Here is a 21152-nt window from a genome sequence, read left to right on the forward strand (position 1 = left end):
AAAGCTGGATTTGAAGTGAACTGTTGTGCTCAGAAAGACATTCCTCTATGTATCTCAGTGGATTTCATAGATACTGTGAGTGGCTAGAATGTAATCTGTAGCTGCAGAACCCAGCAGAAGTAAACTTGGACCAGAGTAGAGTTAAATTCATGGTGATAATTTTACTTACATTTTGATTTATCCATTGGTGTGTGGGAAGAAAATATTAAAATTTAATCATAATTTTATCCAAACGATAAGAAAGATGTTTTTATCATTTAGTATTCAGGTTAATGGTACATACGTCTTTAAAAAAGTACATGCATTAGTGAAAGCAGATTTATAGTGCTTAAGGATGATATGAGGTGGCACTTACTGCTCTGGCCTCTACTTTTTAAATATTTTTTCCAGTTTATTTCTTTTCTATCTCAGAGGCAGCATCTTAATCAGGCCCGCACCATTGCTTTTCTTGGTTCAAATACTATGTCACCCACTTTTTAAATGTATTTGGACAAAATGCTTAACTTTTTGTATATATCAGTTTCCTTGTCTTTAATACTATTCACCTCACTGAAGGGCTTTCCTGGTGGCTCAGCAGTCAGAGAATCTGCCTGCAGTGCAGGAGACACAGGTTTGATCTCTGGGTCAGGGAGATTCCCCTGGACAGGGAAATGGTAACCCACTCCAGTATTTTTGCCTGAGAAAGCCCATGGACAGAGAAGCCTGGCAGGCTACAGTCCATGGGGTTGCAAGGGTGAGATGTGACTTAGTGAGTAAACTACCACCACTAAAGAGCTTTTGATAGGAAAATTGACATCTAGTTTGGATGATCAGATATAAATAATACAAATATCATTGTTGTTCAGTCGCTAGATAGTGTCCGACTCTGCAATCCCATGGGCTGCAGCATGCTGGGTTTCTCTGTCCTGTCTCCTGGAGTTTGTTCAGACTTACATCCATTGAGTCAGTGATGTCATCCAACCATCTCATCCTGTCATTCCTTTCTCCTCTTTCCCTCAGTCTTTCCCAGCATCAGGGTCTTTTCTGATGCTCTGGACAGAGTCAGCTCTTTGCATCAGGTGGCCAAAGGGTTAGAGCTTCAGCTACAGCATCAGTCCTTCCAGTGAATATTCAGGACTGATTTCCTTTAGGATTGAGTGGTTTGATCTCCTTGCAGTCCAAGGGACTCTCAAGAGTCTTCTCTAGCATCACAGTTAAATGCATCAGTTTTTTGGCACTCAGCCTTCTTTATGGTCCAACTCTCACATCTGCATGACTATTGGAAAAACCATATCCTTGACTATATGGAGCTTTGTTGGCAAAGTGGTATCTTTTCTTTTTAATACGCTGTCTGTTTGTCATAGCTTTTCTTCCAAGGAGCAAATGTCTTAATTTCATGGCTTTTAGTCACCATCTGCAGTGATTTTGGAGCTCAAGAAAATAAAGTCTGTCACTATTTCCATCGTTTCCCCATCTGTTTGCCATAAGTGATGGGATCAGAGGCCATGATCTTCATTTTTTAAATGTTGAGTTTTAAGCCAGCATTTTCACTCTCCTTTTTCACCTTTATCAAGAGGCTGTTTAGTTCCTCTTCGCTTTTTGCCATTAAGGTGGTGTCATCTGCATATCTGAGATTGTTGGTGTGTCTCCTGGCAATCTTGATTCCAGCTTGTGATTCATCTAGCCCAGGATTTCACATGATGTTCCTTGTATGTAAGTTAAATAAGCAGGGGCTTCCCTGGTGGCTCAGACTGTAAAGAATCAACCTGCAGTGAGGGAGACCTGGGTTCAGTCCCTGGATTGGGAAGATTCCCCTGGAGGAGGGCACGGCAACCCACTCCAGTATTTTTTGGGGCTTCCCTGGTAGCTCAGTTGGTAAAGAATCTGCCTGAAGTGTAGGAGACCTGGGTTCGATCCCTGGGTCAAGAAGATCTTCTGGAGAAGGAAATAGCAAACCACTCCAGTATTCTTGCCCATGAACCAAGGAACCTGGCAGGGTGACAGTATACAACTTTGATGTACTCCTTTCCCAATATAAATATAGAAGCTAATAAAAAACTTACTAGCCCATAATAGGAAAAAGTTTATAAAGGAAGGAAAAAAAAGCTCTAACAATCAAATCTTAAGCAGTATCCCTAGCATAGGAAAAGCAGGAAGATTTGCCAAGGAGAAGTAGAAAACTCTGGGTAGAATCAGATCATAACCTTATGAAAGCTTATCCAGTATCTAGTGAAGAGTTGCTAGGTTGGTGAGATGATGAAATTCCTGTTACAAATGAAACACTTCAAAGAAAATGGGATTTAAAATCAATTTAAGATTTGGTAACTGACTTTCAAGTGAAAAGAAGGGGCTTTCCTTGTGACTCAGTGGTAAAGAATCCACCTGCCAATGCAGGAGACATAGGTTCAATCCCTGATCCGGGAAGATCCCACATGCCTCAGAGCAACTAAGCCTATTCAGCCTGTGCTCTGGGAGCCACAACTACTGAGCCCATGTGTTACAACTACTAGAAAGCCCATGTGCCCTAGAGCCCATGCCTGCAACAAGAAGCCACAACAGTGAGAATCCAATGCACTGCAATTGGAGAGTAGCCCCCGCTCGCTGCAACTATTAGGTTGGTACAAAAGTAATTGCAGTTTCAGACCATGAATTTTAAATCACTATGATTAGGTTCAAACCCATTTTTAGTTATCAAAATAGGAACCATTGCAATCAACACATTTTTGCCAATGAGAAATAAGATTGTTTATTCTTGTACCATAAAAATCCATGCCTCAGGATTCAATAAACTTTGAAAGCATTTTCTGCCTCCTGCTGGTTGTGTGTTTTCCCTGCATAAAGTTGTTGAGATGCTTGAAGAAATGGTAGTTGGTTGGTGAGAGGTCAGATGAATACAGTGGATGAGGCAAAACTTCGTAGCCCAATTTGTTCAACTTTTGAAGCGTTGGTTATGCGACTATGTGGTCAGGCATTGCTGTGAAGAATTGGGCCCTTTTTGTTGACCAGTGCTGACTGCAGGCATTGTAGTTTTGGTACATCTAATCGATTTGCTGAGCATACTTCTCAGATGTAATGGTTTCTGAGATTCCAAAAGCTGTAGTGGCTCAAACTGGAAGCAGACCACCAGAAACCATGACCTTTTTTTGGTGCAAGTGTGGCTTTTGAAAGTGTTTTGGAGCTTTTTCTCAGTCCATCTGCTAAACTGGTCACTGCTGGTAGTCATACAATCCATTTTTTGCCAAATGTCACAATCTAATTGATAAATGGTTTGTTGTTCTTGTGTACAGTAAGAGAAGACATGCTTAAAACAACAGGCTTTTTTGATTTGCAGTCAGCTCATGAGGCACCCACTTATCGAGCTTTTTCTCCTTTCTGATTTGCTTCAAATGCCAAATGACTATAGGATGGTTGACGTTGAGTTCTTCGGCAACTTCTCACATAGTTGTGAGGGGACTGGCTTTGATGATGGCTCTCAGTTGGTCGTTGTCAACCTCCAATTGCCAGCCACTCTGTTCTCGTCTCCTTTGCAAAACTTCTTGAACCACCACTGCACTGTCTGTTTATTAGCAATTCCTTGGCCAAATGCATTGTTGATGTTCCGAGTTATCTCTGCTGCTTTATGAACTCAAATAAAAAAGTCATTCAAATAAAAAATGTCACTTGAATTTGCTTTTTGTCTATCATTTCTACAGTCTAAAATAAATATAAAATAAGCCTCAGTTATTAAGTCATCAGCAAAAAACATAAAGTAAGAAATGCACATTAAAGTGATGTATAACGTCATTCATTCACTGAGGTTGTCATCTCCAACTCTTTGCTACTCCATGGACTGCAGCACACCAGGCTTCCCTGACCTCACCATCTCCTGTAGTTTGCTCAAACTCATGTCCATGAGTCAGTGATGCCATCCAACCATCTCATCATCTGTTGTCCCCTTCTCCTCCTGCCTTCAATCTTTCCCAACATCCAGGTCTTTTCCAATAAGTCAGTTCTTCACATCAGGTGGCCAAAGTATTGGAGCTTTAGCTTCAGCATCATTGCTTGCAATGAATATTCAGGGTTGATTTCCTTTAGGACTGACTGGTTTGGTGTCCTTGCTGTCCGAGGGACTATCAAGAGTCTCCCCCTACACCACAGGTTGAAGGCATCAGTTCTTTGATGCTCAGCTTTCTTTATGGTCCAACGCTTAACATCTGTACATGGCTACTGGAAAAACCATAGCTCTGACTGTATGGACCTTTGTAGGCAAAGTAATGTCTCTGTTTTTTAATCTTTGTCTACGTTTGTGATTGCTTTTCTTCCAAGGAGTGAGAGAGTCACTTCCTAGGCAGGTTAATAAGAAGTCTAGGGGTCCCCAAGGAGAGAAGGGTCTGGAATTCTCAAGGAGGAAGAAAGGACAAACTTTTTTCCTTCGATACATTTCTTAGGATTATATAACAACAATGTATTCTACCTGAGGACAGTCTCTGGATTAAACCTTCTGGCTAATTCTGTAAATTATGGGAGTAGACCTGCTCTTTACAAGGATTATATAACAACAATGTATTCTGCCTGAGAACAGTCTCTGGATTAAACCTTCTGGCTAATTCTGTTATCTTAAAATGTAAATTATGGGTGTAGGTCTGATGAGGTCTTTACAACCTCCAGACATTCTTTGGATTCATTGGAGAGTATATAACTTCATTGCTACCACTAACAAGGGGTTACTCTTTCTGCCCCCTTCTGATGCCTATGTCAGAAGCTTTCTCTATCTCCTTTATACTTTAATAAAACTTTATTACACAAAAGCTCTGAGCGATCAAGCCTCGTCTCTGGCCCCGGATTGAATTCTTCTCCTCCGGGGGCCAAGAATCCCAGCGTCATGATTCAACAACAACCTTTCAGGAGCAAGTGTCTTTTAATTTCATGGCTACATGAAATTTATACATCATGAAATTAAATTTATACATCATGAAATTAAAAGAGCAGGAGTCACCACATTTATTTAAGAATGTATTCCAGTATCAAATGGCAAAGTTCAACAGTGCAAAACTGCAATTACTTTTGCACCAACCTAAACAGAAAAGCCTATGGAGCAACGAAAACCCAGCACAGCCAAAAATAAATAAAATTATTATTATTATTCTTAAATTATAAGGAAGAACACATAAAACAAAAATTAAAGTAGGGATAGCAGTGAGATTTCCCTTTGTGTGTATTGACTAAATGGATTGGTAGTAACTTCCTCAAGCTCACTGTTAAGGTTTATTGGATGAGTTGTTTATGCTGATCAAGTAGCAGTGTTTGCCAAGTGCTTTAAAAGGGGCAAGTGGTAGGTTGTAGTACATGTTCTTTTCATCCTTGAACATCCTTGACTGCATGCTTTGTGAGTGTAAAAGATAAAGCAAAATCAGTGATAGTAGATCTTATTTCAGTATGAATAGTACTGTTAAAAAATAAACTAAGCTGCTACAGTAAGTTCTCTCTCAGTGAGGTTTTTTAACTTCTCATTTTATATCAGAGTGTAATTGATTAACAATGTTTTATTAGTTTCAGTTCAGTTCAGTTGCTCAGTTGTGTCCGACTCCTTGTGACCCCATGAACCACAGCATGCCAGGCCTCCCTGTCCATCACCAACTCTCGCAGTTCAGGAACTCAAATCCATTGAGTCGGTGACGCCATCCAACCATCTCATCCTCTGTCTTCCCCTTCTCCTCCTGCCCTCAGTCTTTCCCAGCATCAAGGTCTTTTCAGATGAGTCAGCTCTTTGCATCAGGTGGCCAAAGTATTGGAGTTTCAGCTTCAGCATCAGTCCTACCAGTGAACACCTAGGACTATTTCAAGCGTACAACAAAGTGGTTAAGTTACATATGTACATGTATCTATTCTTTTTCAAATCCTTTTCCCAATTAGATTGTTATAAAATATTCAGCAGAATTTCCTGTGCTATACAGTAGACCCTTGTTGGTTACCCATTTTAAATATAGCAGTGTTTAGATGTCAATCCCAAACTCCTTATCTTTCCCCAACCACCCATCCTCCTGGGTAACCATAAGTTTGTTCTCTATGTGAGTCTGTTTCTGTTTTGTACATAAGTTCATTTGTATCTCTTTTTTTCTGATACTGCATATAAGCAATATCATATAATATTTCTCTTTCTCTGCCTGACTTACTTCACTCAGTATGATAATCTCTAGGTCCATCCATATTATGCAAATGGTATCATTTCATTCTTTTTAATGGCTGAGTAATATTCTGTTGTATATATGTATCTTCCTTGTCCATTATTCTGTTGATGGATATTTAGGTTGTTTCCATATCTTGACAGTTGTAAACAGAACTGTGATAAACACTGGGATGCATGTATTCTTTTGGACCATGTTTTTCTTGTGGTCTATGCCCAGGAATGATATTGCAAGATCATATGGTAGCTCTATTTTTAGTTTTGCAAGACTCTCACAATAATGTTGAATTAGTAAGTTATAAGAGAGACTTAAGGGAACATTTATCAGAAAAAGATCCTACTTCCAAGTTTTTTTTAAATTCTGTATTTTCTCTTTTTCCAACTCTGATATTTTATAGAACTAGCATTGTTACATGCTCTAAATTAGCTGTTTAGTAATCACTGCAGATGGTGACTGCAGCCATGAAATTAAAAGACACTTACTCCTTGGAAGAAAAGTTATGACCAACCTAGATAGCATATTGAAAAGCAGAGACATTACTTTTCAGGGCTGTTTTCCTTTAGGATTGACTGGTTTGATCTTCCAGAGTGATTATATATCGATAAATTTCAGAGCTGATAGTAGACCATGAGTGTCCTTCAGAATGCTCTTTCTTCCTTGATAATTTGTATGAGATAGAAAGTTAACAGTGGCAAAAATGAAGAAACAGCAGAAGATGATGAAAACCTGGTAAAGAGTGAATAATTTACTAATACCCAACCTATCCACTTAGAAAACTACAAAGTTTGATAACTGTTGTTTGGTAATGTTTTACTTGCACTGTAATCTTCATCTGAAATTGTTTTTCTTTTTCATGACATGAGACTTTCCTCCCACTTTGGAGTGATTCTCCCTTGAAACTTTGAAGACACTACATAGCTGAGTAAAGCTATTCATCCCTTAGGCCAGTTCGACCTTCTGGGTTCCTTTGTGCATGTCTATCCCTGACTGGATTAGAAGCTCCTCTTTGGGAAGGCCACATTGCTAATCATGATAAATACTTCTGTTTATGTAGTATATTTTACCTTTCATGTGCTTTTTTAGTTTTTATTTTATCCCTTATATTTTTAGAATATTTATTTATAGAAAATGTTTATAGAAACATTTATAGAAGATATTATTTTAAACTGACATGTTCATGCTCAGTATTTTGCCTAATGTGAAGAAGCTTCTTTGCTATGATATTCTAGAACTAAGTTGTCTGTACTGTTTCTTTCTTTTCCAAAATAAAAAAATTCATAGGTCTTTTCATTTATTTTTTAATTTATGTTGTATTTTTGGTCATGCCATGTAACTTGTGAAATCTGTTTCCCAACAAGGGACTGAATCCAGGCCATGGCAGTGAAAGCCCAGAATTTAAACTTCTAGGCCACAGAGAACTCCCAGATAGGTCTTTTTAGAGTTTTGAGATACTCTAGAAATTATCTAGATTTAGAATGATCTAGAAAAGTTAAAATTATGTTCCTGGGAGCTCGGGGCTCTTGCAGAATCATTTCAGATGCAACACAAACTATTTTTCTGTGTGTGTTTTGATTTTGTTTTGAAATTCGGGGTAAGATGTCATTTGAAATTTGACAGTTTAAAAAAAAAGTTTTGACAATTACTGGTGTAATCCAGCCTCCTCATTTTACAGATTAATAACGATATTTTGTATCCTAGAGGTTAAATAACTAGCCCAAGGTATAAACTAGGATTCTGAAGTGTACTATCAGTTCTGAGTTCTTTCTGTTCTTATCAGGTTACCCTTTTTATATTTTCTTATAAAATTTTGTCTTTATTAATGTTTATTAGAAACACAATAGCTGTCTAATTTCACACTTTTTCTGAATCCCCTCAGCCTTCCTCTAGTAAAAAGTTTAATCCTTCCATGAGAGATTGAAATAAAAAGCAAGAATCCTTATATGTAAACTCTTCCATTCACATTTCCTTTTGATTAACTTTGCTAATGTAATGGGGAACCATCTATATCAATATTAGAAACAGGATGAATTGAAGCTTGGAAAAATTTTAACAGGAACCAGTTCTGGAGAAGGCAGTGGCAACCCACTCCAGTGTTCTTGCCTGGAGAATCCCAGGGACGGGGGAGCCTGGTGGGCTGCCATCTATGGGGTAGCACAGAGTCGGGCACGACTGAAGTGACATAGCAGCGGCAGCAGCAGCAGCAGCAGTTAAGAGCAGAGTACTAGAGAATGTTCACTGATCAATGGAAAAAGAAGAGGAGAACGTTGATGGAGTGGGGGTCAGTAGAAAGATGGTAGAATTAGTGGATTAGAAGTAACAGGTTGAAGGATCAGTGGATGTTGAGGAGCTAGAAAGACTGAGCTACTAGAATGTTAGGAGATGATGGTCAGAGAGAAGGATGCAAACAGCTGAGGCTGTGGAAAGATTATAGATACTGGTGGGAGTGAGAGGCTGAGATGTAGGAATGAGGACAAGATTAGTAGAGAACTTCTCAAGGGATTCCTATTTATTGTTTTTGCATTATCAGAAATTGCCAATACATACTATTAAACTATCCACACTCCTGTCCTCATTCTTCCAAATAATTAAATTAAATCAGTAACTTAGGGTTTATGTTATTATGAAAGTGAAAGTGTTAGTCACAGTGTGAAAAGTATAACAACTTTTAAGTATTACTAATTCCATTCCCAGCATCAATACTACTTTCATTTGCCTGATTCAAAACCAGTTTTCCTCCCTGACACTGTTGGAGAATACAGAAAGTAGACTTCTCCATTTCTAGTCTAAAATAACGTAGTCTAAATTACCAACCTTTGGTTCAATTATGCAGTTTATAGTTCCAAAGATAACTGTTTTCAAAATACTTAAAATTCTAACTTGAGTAGAATATTATAGCATTAATACTTACCACTTCTAAATGCCATTGTTGATCTTGAAATAATTATACTTCCCCTTTCATGACAAATATTCTCTCCATTAGTAATATCAGAAAGAAGCAGTGAGGTAGGAGGTCCTCCGCTCATGTGCTTAGCGCCAAGGTGTCTTTTCCTCGTCATTTTTCCTGATTGTCTGTGAGACCTTCCAGCACATTGTGTCTTGACTAATTTTTTTCATGTGTTGTTTTCTGTAAGTATTTTCTGTAAGTCAAATGATTTTATTATGCATACTAGGAGTTTAGATAATAAGATGCATAAGTTCAAAAATTGCAAGTTTTTATATGAAAGAAATAGTGTATTACTTTGTTGCGCCTAAAGGAAGAAAACATTTATCTCTTTCTATGGATGATCCACAAAATTCTGAAAAACAAAATAATGGAGAAGTCATGCTTTATAATTTAAATCTATGTAGATTATGACTTGTATGTATAGGTCTATTTATGGCTTCACCTCCAAATTATAAACTGTGTTCTACAAGTATATTTAATAATTGATTGTTAAAACCTTAAATATATTTCTCCACATAAGCATTATGTTTAATGACTATAGAGTTTTCCCTCATGTAGACATAATATACTTGTCCCTGGTTTTGTGCGGCTTTTTTGTTTTGCTTTGTCTGATATTGTAATAAATGAACATCTTTCTGCTGACCTATGCAGACCCCTGTAATCACTGGTCCTGTTACTCAGTATTATTCTTTAGAAGATTAAATGACCTAACATTCTTAAAAGTGTTTGGCATAGTGTGTGGCACACTGAAAATAGAGAATAAATGCTGTTTACAGATGTTTTCCTGATTTAGCATTCAGATAATAAGGTTGGACTTCCCTGGTAGTCCAATGGTTAAGACTCCACACTCCCAACGCAGGGGCCACAGGTTCAGTCCCTGGCTGGGGAAGGTTCTACATGCCGCATAGCCAAATAAATAAATAAGAAAGAAATAAAAAGGTTTGAAATGGGTTCTTTGAAATGAACACTGAGGTCATACAGTAGCACAACAAATGATGCCAGTTGGAAGAGGAAAATCCAAAAGATAATTGAAGCTGTGAGATGGGGAAGAGTTTCTGTGGTCATTCATCTGTATTGTTAGTTCCCAGTTATGTATTCTTTATCTCAAAGGAATACCTTAACTGAGGAGTGTCAGAATATGAATTTCTTTCTTTTAGTAAAATATATGTTTGTTAAAGTAATACATAAGAGAGAAACATTTATAAAAGCACTCTTTAAAATAGTGTGACTGTTGTATATGTTATCTTTGTTTACTGTGTTTGTATTTTGTACTTTTTGTAATATTTTATTCACATGTGTGTCCAATGATGTCTTCCCTGTTTTCTTTATTTTTTATTTAATTATTCTAGTCACGTGAACTGGAAATTTCAGTTTATTGGCGTGATTGGCGATCTCTGTGTGCTGTAAAATTTCTGAGGTTAGAAGATTTTTTAGACAACCAACGGCATGGCATGTGTCTCTATTTGGAACCACAGGGTACTTTATTTGCAGAGGTAATAAATGTATTTTATTTTAAATATGCATAACTGCAATTGAAATTATATATGTAAGCGACATGATATAGAAGTGAGAAGAGTATTTAGGCTGAATGACAGATAACTTGAATTCTTGGCTCAACTCTGCCACTAAATGTATATTACTCGAAGACAAATCATTTTTCTTTTCTAGGTCTGTTGTCTCATCTAGAAAATGAGGGGATGGAACCAAATTATATCTCAGATTCTCTTAAGTTTTTAAAACTTACAAGTTGACTGAATCTCGTGAACCATGAATCTAATGCTGTATTCATGTCAACTTAAATTTTCTTCACTGCAGGTTACCTTTTTTAATCCAGTTATTGAAAGAAGACCAAAACTCCAAAGACAAAAGAAAATTTTTTCCAAACAACAAGGTAATTACTCAAGAAGTCAGGTACAAAGTGTTTCGATGTTATCTTAAATATTTTAAAATGTACATACTATTTAAAAAGTGATACCCATCTTTGGTTTGCTTATTTGTTCAATTATTTACTTAATTTTATTAGGGAAAATTTTAAACATATACATATGTATAGAGACAAGTAAATGTAACATCACTCAGCATCAACAACAGTCAACTCATGTCCAACTTTGTTTCATCCATGTTCCATCACTCACAACTTCCTCAGCTTACTTGAAGTGAACCCAGACATCATATTGATTCATCCATAAATATTATAGTTAATATCTCTAAAAGATAAGAATTCTTTTTTTTCAACCTTAACTGCTTATCATTACTAGACTTAAATGAGCAATTCCTACCTATCTATTTTTAAACTGATTTTGCTTTTTTGCACTAGCCTTTAATAACAAATAGTTAAGAACTGTTTTTTTAAAATGACAAATACTGTTTGTTCTTCATAAATTATAAACCAATGAATATGAATTTTTCAGTTATGGCTTTTGGTAATATATTTAAAAATTACTTGTTCGGTTTTCTTTATTTACAATATCCACAGGCAAAACCTTTCTCAGAGCTCCTCAAATGAATATTAATATCGCCACTTGGGGAAGACTTGTGAGAAGAGCTATTCCTACAGTAAATCATTCTGGCACCTTCAGCCCTCAAGCCCCTGTGCCTGCTACGGTGCCAGTGGTTGATGTACGCAACCCTGAATTAGCACCTCCAGCTAGGTATATGTTTTAACATTTTTAAGTTTTTATAAAATAATTATTGTGACACTCATACATATTGATTACAGTGAATCTATTAGAAGTCTCATTTTTTCCAAATAGTATTTTGAAGTTAGTGCTCTACTTCCTTTTAAAAACAAAAAAATTGTTTGCTTTAATTTTAAAGCTATTTAAAATGTATACTTTTGATTACTGCTTTTGGTGAATTGCTTTATCTTTTATAAGTGATTCCACAGTAACCAAGTTGGACTTTGATCTTGAACCTGAGCCTCCTCGAGCCCCACCACGTGATTCTTCCCTTGGTGAAATAGATGAATCTGCAAGAGATTTGGATACACCAGGACAGGTAAGGCATTTTAAACCTTGTATAATTCCTTTCCACCAAATAAATTACCAGTTATAGCATCATGGTAATTTATCAGCTGTAGCATCATTGGGCTTCCCTTGTGGCTCAGATGGAAAAGAATCTGCCTGCAATGTGGGAGACTGGGATTGGATCCCTGGGTAAGGAAGATTCCCTGGAGGAGGACATGGCAACCCACTGCAGTATTCTTGCCTGGAGAATCCTCATGGACAGAGGAGCCTGCCGGACTACATGGGGTTGCAGAGTCAGACACAACTGAGCAACTAACACTATAGCATCATAATGAATGAGATGCACTTTTAAGTTGTTTCTTGTGAGTGAAACATAAAAACCTCTGGATGCCCATGAGCCACTAGAGATGGAATAGGTTGCTTATTCTAGGAGCCTGGGAGTATGGCTGGTATTAGATGAAGTATTTCCTGACACTGTGCATCTTCTAACTAGGTTAACATGATACCTGAAAATGCATATAAAATTAAAGTAATGTATTCATTTTTTAATTGAAATATGATTGATTTACAACACTGTTTCACGTATACAGCATAGTGATTCAGGATTTTTTTCAGATTCTATTTCATTATTTCTTTCTAGAAGATAATGATTATAATTCCCTGTGCCATATAATATATCCTATTATCTATTTTATTTATAGAAGTTTGTATCTAGTAATCCTATACCCTTAGTTTGTCCCTCTCCTATTCCTTCTCCCCCTGGTAACCACAACTTTGTTTTCTAAATCTATAAGTCTATTTCTGTTTTGTAAATACGTTCATTTATATGATTTTTTAGATTTCACATATGTGGTATATACCATTTCTTCCTCTGTCTGACTTACTTACCTAAGGGTAATATTCTCTAGGTCTATCCATATTGCTATAGAGGGCATTATTTCATTCTTTTTGTGGGCAGAGATTAATTTTCCATTGTATATCCATATACCACATTTTAAAACAATTTTATTGAAGTGTAGTTGATATACAGTGTTGTGCTTAATTTCTTCTGTAGAGCAGAGTGACTCAGTTATACATATATTTTTTCCATTACAATTATCACAGGATATTGAATATAATTTCTTATGCTTTATAGTAGGACCTTGCTGTTTATCCATCCTGTATATAGTAGTTTGTGTCTGCTAATCCCACATTCCCAATCCTTTCCTCCCCCAAACCCCATCACCGTTGACAACCACAAATCTGTTCTCTATATTTCTTGAGTGCTTTGTTTTGTAGATGTGTTCATTTGTGTCATATTGTAGATTCCACATATAAATGATATCATGTGGTACTTGTCTTTCTCTTTCTGGCTTAATTCCTTTGGCACGATAATCTCTAGGTCCATCTGTGTTAGTGCAGACGGCATTATTTCATTCTTTTTTAATGGCTGAGGAATTCCATTGTGTGTCTGTGTATGTATACACACACACACACACACAATGTTCTTTATCCATTCATCTATCAGTGGACATTTAGGTTGTTTCCATGCCTTCGCTATTGTAAATAGTGCTGTAAGAACATAGGGGTGCGTGTATCTTTTTGAATTAGAAATTTGTCTCAGTATATACCCAGGAGTGGGATTGCTGGATTATAGGGCAACTGTATTTTTAGTTTTTTGAGGAATCTCTGTACTGTTTTCTATAGTGGCTGCACCAATTTACATTCCTACCAACAGTGTAAGAGGATACCCTTTCATGTGCCCATTGGCCATCTGTCTGTACCGCATCTTCTTAAACCAATGGTCTGTTGGTGGACACTTTGGTTGATTGGTTCCATGAAACTAGCTATTGTAGATAGTGCTACTGTGTACATTGGAGCTCCTGTATCTTTTCAAATTAGTGTTTTTATTATTCATTTTTTACATTTTAAAGATGAGAGTAATATATAATTAATGACCATAAAAATGAATATCTAATAATAACATTTGAATTTTATTTTCTCATTCATATTTATATTGACAACATTTTTTCTCTATTCTTACCTAATAAGCTGTTTTCTGAATGTTTCTGATTTAATGAGCGTTTAATATTTTACAGGATTCAGAAACTGTTTTTGATACTGAGAATGACAGAAATAGAATACTTCCAAAATCTCAATCTGAATATGAGCCTGATATCCCTCAGTCAGGCCTAGAGTATAGTGGTATTCATGAACTTGAGGACAGAAGGTAAAGAATATATCCACAGCTTTACTTACATGTTTGGTCCCATACTTTTGCCTTATTTTTAATTGGCATTACTGTTTTCAGATCTCAACAAATGTTTCAATTCAATCTACAAGACTTCAGGTGTTGTGCTGTCTTGGGTAGAGGACATTTTGGAAAGGTAATCTTTTAAATTTTCTTTCTTTGTAGGTATGAGTAATCATTCAAATGAGAAATAATTACTTTAATCTAATTTTAGGTGCTTTTGGCTGAATATAAACACACAAATGAAATGTTTGCAATAAAAGCCTTAAAGAAAGGAGACATTGTGGCACGAGATGAAGTAGACAGGTTAGTTTTTTGAAAATGAAATTGTTACACTTTTCTAAAGTTATAACTTAAGAAAATTGATGTATTCAGTATATATGGAAATGATAAAATTATCTCTTTTAATAATACAGTTGATTGTTGAATAACATGGTCTTCAACTACTTGGGTTCACTTAATATGGATATTTTTCATTTAGTAAATGCTATAATATTACATAGTTTGTTGTTGGTGAATTCATAGATGTGGAAGAACTGCAGATACAGAGGGCTGAATGTAAATTATGCACGATTAACCCCCATGTTGTTCAGGGGTCAGCTGTAATAAGTAAAGAAACTAAATTAATGCATGAGGTGGGTATTGATTAAATATTATTTTTCTTTCTAGCTAATTCCCTCTTCCCATTCTTATGACATTTTACTGCTTGGTGAATACCAAAAAAAGTTGATGAAATCTTTAAACTAATTCTAATATTAAGTTTTTATACTTGGAAATGTTGAAATGTTTGTATGAATTAGGAACTATTACACATCTGTGGTTGCGTGAGGCTATTTTGCATTTCATACTACAGAAATAATAAGATGTCATTTACAAGTAATCTTCAGTTAAGTGGTTAATTCCTTCTGCTTTTTAAAATACACCTATATCTATTTTTTGCTCTATTTCTCTTAAAATGGTAGCTTTTGACCACAGCATCTTTCCTTTCTGTGTGTAAATTGGTATGGATTCATCTTTATATATGATTATTAAAATGTAAGGACTTTGGGGATAATATTGTGATTAGGTTAGAGAATATAAAGACTATCTCAAATTAATGGAGTGGTTCAACATGGAAATTGTTGTATAATAAAATGCATTTTATTACAGAAAGAGACATTTATTTGATATTTAGAAGAACTAGGAAGCATCAGTTGATAAAAGACAGCCCTATATAATGAAAACAGCCTGGGATTATGAGTGAGAAGATTCTCTAGTCCTGATTGTTCCTTCTTAATTAATGATTTAATCCCAGGGCAGTTCACTGAACATCTCTGAGCTTCAGTTAACCCACATATTTTTAAAATACATTTTTTGGTAATACTTGCCTTACTGAATTGGATTATTGCCATATAATATATCAAATTGCTATTTTTAATATATTTCCATTGTATGGGAAGTTCTTAGAATTAGGATCAGTCTTAAAAGATGAGCATTTCCTTTATGTAAATCTTTTCCTTTTGGATTTGCCTATTTATTTTTTATCTGTTTATCATACTCCTCAATTATATCAAAATAAACTCTCAGGATTTTGCATAATATTTATAAAATATTCTGAACACCATAGTATATACTAGCAGTTACATCAGTAGTTAAAGCAAACCTTTAATTACACTGTCAGTCTGTTTTTAATTACAATAATAGTACGGTCAGGTGTTTTTCTTTTCTGGAAGAATATTTGCTTTATTCCAGATCCATAATGGTAAATTCATTTATGGCCTAAAATAATAGTAATATAAAAGTGGTAATTACTCGGTGGTTTATATAACTTCCTGTCACATTGTTACTGCTTCAAGCCACATCTCTGTAGGAAAAAAAACTTTCCAGTTAAATATAGATAGAATAATATTAATATTACTGTTAAAGAAGAATGTCTGGATCAGAGGATGAAGCTTTAGCCAGATTCAATGGACATGGGTTTGGGTGGACTCCGGGAGTTGGTGATGGACAGGGAGGCCTGGCATGCTGCGATTCATGGGGTCGCAAAGAGTCGGACACGACTGAGCAACTGAACTGAACTGAGGACATTACCCCTACTTTAAGAGGTGGCAAGAATACACAGAAGAACTATACAAAAAAGATAGTCCCAGATAACCACGGTAGTAGACTCACTCACCTAGAGCCAGACATCCTGGAGTGTGAAGTCAAGTGTACCTTAGGAAACATCACTATGAACAAAACCAGTGAAGGTGATGGAGTTCCAGTTGAGCTATTTCAAATCCTTAACGATGATGCTGTTAAAGTGCTATACTTAATATGCCATCAAATTTAAAAAACTCAGCAGTGGCCACAGGACTGGAATAGGTCAGTTTTCATTCCAGTCCCAAAGAAGGACAGTGCCAAAGAATGTTCATATTAGTACACAATTGCACTCATGTCACATGCTAGCAAAGTAATGCTCAGAATTCTCCAAGCGAGGCTTCAACAGTATTGAAACCGAGAACTGGCAGATCATCAAGCTGGATTTACGAATGGCAGAGGAACAGAGATCAAGTTACCAACATCCTTCGGATCATAGCAAGCTAGGGCTTCCCTCATAGCTCAGTTGGTAAAGAATCCACCTGCAATGCAGGAGACCCTGGTTTGATTCCTGGGTCAGGAAGAGCCTCTGGAGAAGGGGTGGGCTACCGACTCCAGTGTTCTTTGGCTTCCCTTGTGGCTCAGCTGGCAAAGAATCCGCCTGCAGTGCAGGAGACCTGGGTTCGATCTCTGCGTTGGGAAGATCCCTTGGAGGAGGGAAACGCTACACACTCCAGGTTTCTGGCCTGGAGAATTCGATGGTCCATGGGGTTGCAGAGTTGGACATGACTGAGCAACTTTCACTTTACTTTTCATTGGATTATAGAAAAAAGCAAGGGAATTCCAGATAAAAATGTACTCCTGTTTCATTGACTACACTAAAGCCTTTGACTGTGTGGATCTCAACAAACTGTGGGGAATTCTTCAAGAGATGGGAATACCAGACCACCTACCTGCCTGCTGAGAAACCTGTATGCAGATCAAGAAGCAAGAGTTAGATCGGGACATGGAACAACGGACTGGTTCCACATTGGGAAAGGAGTATGTTGAGGCTGTATATTGTCACCCTGCTTATTTAACTTATATGTTGAATGCATCATGCAAAATGCTGGGCTGGATGAAGCACAAGCTGGAGTCAGGATTGCTGGAAGAAATAGTAATAACCTCAGATAAGAGGAACTAAAGAGCCTCTTGGTAAATGTGAAAGAGGAGAGTGAAAAAACTGGCTTAAAACTCAACTTTGAAAAAATGAAGGTCATGGCATCTGGTCCCAAATGGCATTTGTCACGTCACGGCAGATGGATGGGGAAACAATGGAAACAGAGAGAGACTTTATTTTCTTGGGCTCCTATTACTGCAGATGGTGACTGCAGCCATGAAATTAAAAGACACTTGCCCCTTGGAAGAAAAGCTATGACAAACCTAGACAGTGTATTAAAAAGCAGAGATATCTCTTTGCCAACAAAGGTCCGTGTAGTCAAAGATATGGTTTTTCCAATAGTCATGTACAGATGTGAGAATTGGACCACTCAGAAGGCTGAGTGCCAGAGAATTGATGCTTAACTGTTGTGTTGGAGAAGACTCTTGAGAGTCCCTTGGACTGCAAGGCGATCAAACCAGTCAGTCCTAAAAGAAATCAATCCTGAATATTCCTTGGAAGGACTGATGCTGATACTCCAATACTTTCATCACCTGAAGCGAAGAACCAACTCGTTAGGAAAGGCTGTGATGCTGGGAAAGATTGAAGGTAGGAGAAGGGGACAACAGAGAATGAGATGGTTGGATGGCATCACTGACTTAATGGACATGAGTTTGAGCAAGCTCTGGGAGATGGTGAAGGACAGGGAAGCCTGGTGTGCTGCTGTTCCATGGGGTCACAAATAGTCTGACACACCTGAGTGATTGAACAACAAAATTAATCTCAGTTCAGTCCCTCAGGTGTGTCTGTCTCTTTGCAACCCCATGGACTGCAGCATACAAGCCTTTCCTGTCCATCACCTACTCCCAGACCTTATTCAGAATTAATCTAGCGTTAGTGAAAGTTTGATGAGTGATCTTCATTTTACTTCAGTTATAAATTCACTTATTCGGTAACATGGAAGTAAAATAATCTCCAATAGAAACAGGGAAATGTAAAATTCAGAATGAGAAATAAAACTCACTCTTAGAGGAATTTGAGGAAAGCATCAAAAAGAAAACAATTATAGGAAGGCAAGAAAAAACTTAATTTAGAAAACAAGAAAATAGAGCAGCATGTTTTTAAAAATAATGTAACTTGAAAGTCTGAATAGTAATAATAATAACTAAGCAGAAATCCACTATATCCACTTTTCAGTTCATTCTTTTAATAGATCGATAGAATTCAATGTTATTGCATATAAGTGCAGTTTTTTAATAAATATTCTGGAGTACTTGATGGTTCTTAATATCAGTTTCATTTTCTAAATTTTATTTTTCTAGTATGAATCTTATTATTTTCCTTACAGAAAATTCCAAACCAACTTATTTTTTGTTTTTTAGTTTGTTTTTGTTTTTTGCTACTTTTATTGAGACAGAACTAACCTGCAGTACTGTATAAGTTTAAGGTGTACAGTAACATTTGATTTACGTACATCATGAAATGATTATCACAGTAAGTTAAGTGAGCATCATATAGATAAAAAATTCAAAAAATAGAAAAATATATATTTTTCCTTGTTATGAGAACTCTTATGAATTATTCTCTTAACTTTCATATATAACATATAGCAATGTTAATTTTATTTATTGTACATTATATCTCTAGTACTTACCTATCTTATAACTGGAAGTTTGAACATTTTTTACTGCCTGTACACAAATTATGCACTAACTTCAAAGTAATGCAATTCATGTACGAAGATCACGTTTTCCACCTACCAATAGTTGAACTTTCTGAGTGCCGTCTTCCCTACTCCTAAGTAAGAATGTTAAATGTATGTTACAATTATGCCTCCTCATTCAGCTTAGTTTCTGTACCAGTTCAAATTTCCAAGCAACAGAATAGACTTGGAAGTCCATTTTTGCAGTTGCAGAACAACAACATAGCTAGCCAGACTTTTTATATATATCATATATATGCTTTAATCCTAAGATTAGCCTTATTAGTGATGTAATTTTCCACTGACCAAAATAACTATTATACAGTTTTTAAGTTTCTAACATATCTAATAATGTACTAAAGGAAGTATGCCAAAAAATGGGAGATAAACCATAAATATATTAGTTATGCAAATAAAAGAAATTAGATATGTTTGAGTTAAAGATAACATACATAGTCACAGCTCATAAAAGGGGAAATATCAAAGTGACAGTGCACTGGTGGATTTAGGTAAAGCGTTGTAAAGAAGATTGGATTGTGCTGGTCTTTGGCAGATGGAAGATATTTGGGAACATGGAAAAGAGAAAGGACAATTTAGCGGAAAATGTTTTGGACAAAATGAATGAAGTTTCAAGTTTTTCATGGACTTTTAAGGAGAACATACAATTTAGATTAAATTGGGAAAAGTTAAAGACTTATGGAGCAGCTTTTTGGTGTGCTGTAATATGCTTAAAATTATTATTCTTGTTTGGGTCTGTAAAAGCTTTCCTCTTTTACCTAATATATATATGCAATCCTAATCAATACTGTCAGTCCTCATCAAAGAATTCTATGAATGGGATTAAAACCATTTTAAGGAGCACTCTCATCAGTTCTTTAGACCATTAATATGTTGAACACAGGTCTAACCTTTAGTTACCCATCCAGTTGAGAATCAGTAATTCGCCGATGGTGAATTAGTAATTCATGCATGAGTGATACACAGTGAAGAGGCCATGTTTGTCGTCTGCTTGACAGCAAAACATCTTGTCAGTTTATTTCATGTGTGTATTTTATCCTCATTAGCCACAATTTAGATAGACCTAGTAAATCACTTGTCTTAGAATCTAATTTGCAGATCTTACCCAATTGTACATTATTTCCCAATACATTTAAATGGTGATAAAGTCAAAGCTATTAACTTTTTTTTAATCATCTGTGAATTTATTTCTAATAGTGACTTAATTTGTAGTAGCATTTAGAAACCTTGCAGATGTATGTAGACATGAGCCAAACACTCTAGAAGCAATTACAATGGGGTTTTCTGAGTATATATAAAATTATAAACAAACTATGAAATAGAGGGTAAGAGCTCATCTAGAATGTGACCATATTACAGGTGCTGTAAACACTATTTCGTAGGAGCTATATTTACTGTATTTAAAACTGAAGAGGTGTTTTAGTTCATCATTCAGAATACAACTATATTATCAGCAGTGAAAATTCCATGTTCCTTCTACACAACAGTTATACTTTTAAATGTTTTAAAATTCTCTTTAATTTTCTTGAATAATAGCAATATATCTGGATATCCAGACAAATGCTTTAATTTTTAAATTAACCTTTTTAAAATTAATTCTTGGGAGGTGGGAGGGGGGTTCATGTTTGGGAATGCATGTAAGAATTAAAGATTTTAAAATTTAAAAAATAAAAAACTAAAAAAAAATTATTATTATAAAAACAAACAAAAATAAATAAATAAAATTAATTCTTAAGAGATCCCAAAGAAAGGGAGAATGAGTCTACCTCCTTCTAACATTAGAATTTTGGTTTGGTATTGTGAAATCAACAACCACATACACACATAAACACAAAATCTAAACAATTCTTTAATTTTAAAAATAAAAGCATTATTAATGCTTTTCAACAAACTTTAATAGCAGTTTTTTATTCTGGTCTCAAAAGCAAACCAAAAAAATGCCTATTTTATGTT

At 35.9% G+C, this 21152-nt stretch overlaps 1 protein-coding gene across 3 annotated transcripts in view; it reads left to right on the plus strand.

The window, feature by feature from the left end:
* The window catches only part of PKN2 (protein kinase N2), a 142918-nt gene that overhangs the window by 100570 nt on the left and 21196 nt on the right, over nt 1-21152 (plus strand). For 2 of the 3 annotated variants that reach the window (XM_069596799.1, XM_069596813.1), the window contains exons 9-15: nt 10437-10580; nt 10903-10978; nt 11564-11738; nt 11964-12084; nt 14132-14262; nt 14344-14419; nt 14498-14589. In XM_069596799.1, the coding sequence (XP_069452900.1) occupies nt 10437-10580; nt 10903-10978; nt 11564-11738; nt 11964-12084; nt 14132-14262; nt 14344-14419; nt 14498-14589 (815 nt within the window). The remainder of the gene's footprint in view (nt 1-10436; nt 10581-10902; nt 10979-11563; nt 11739-11963; nt 12085-14131; nt 14263-14343; nt 14420-14497; nt 14590-21152) is intronic. The other variant, XM_069596809.1, reaches the window with a different exon arrangement.

This window comes from Ovis canadensis, chromosome 1 (assembly GCF_042477335.2).
Source record: "Ovis canadensis isolate MfBH-ARS-UI-01 breed Bighorn chromosome 1, ARS-UI_OviCan_v2, whole genome shotgun sequence".
Lineage (NCBI taxonomy): Eukaryota > Metazoa > Chordata > Mammalia > Artiodactyla > Bovidae > Ovis > Ovis canadensis.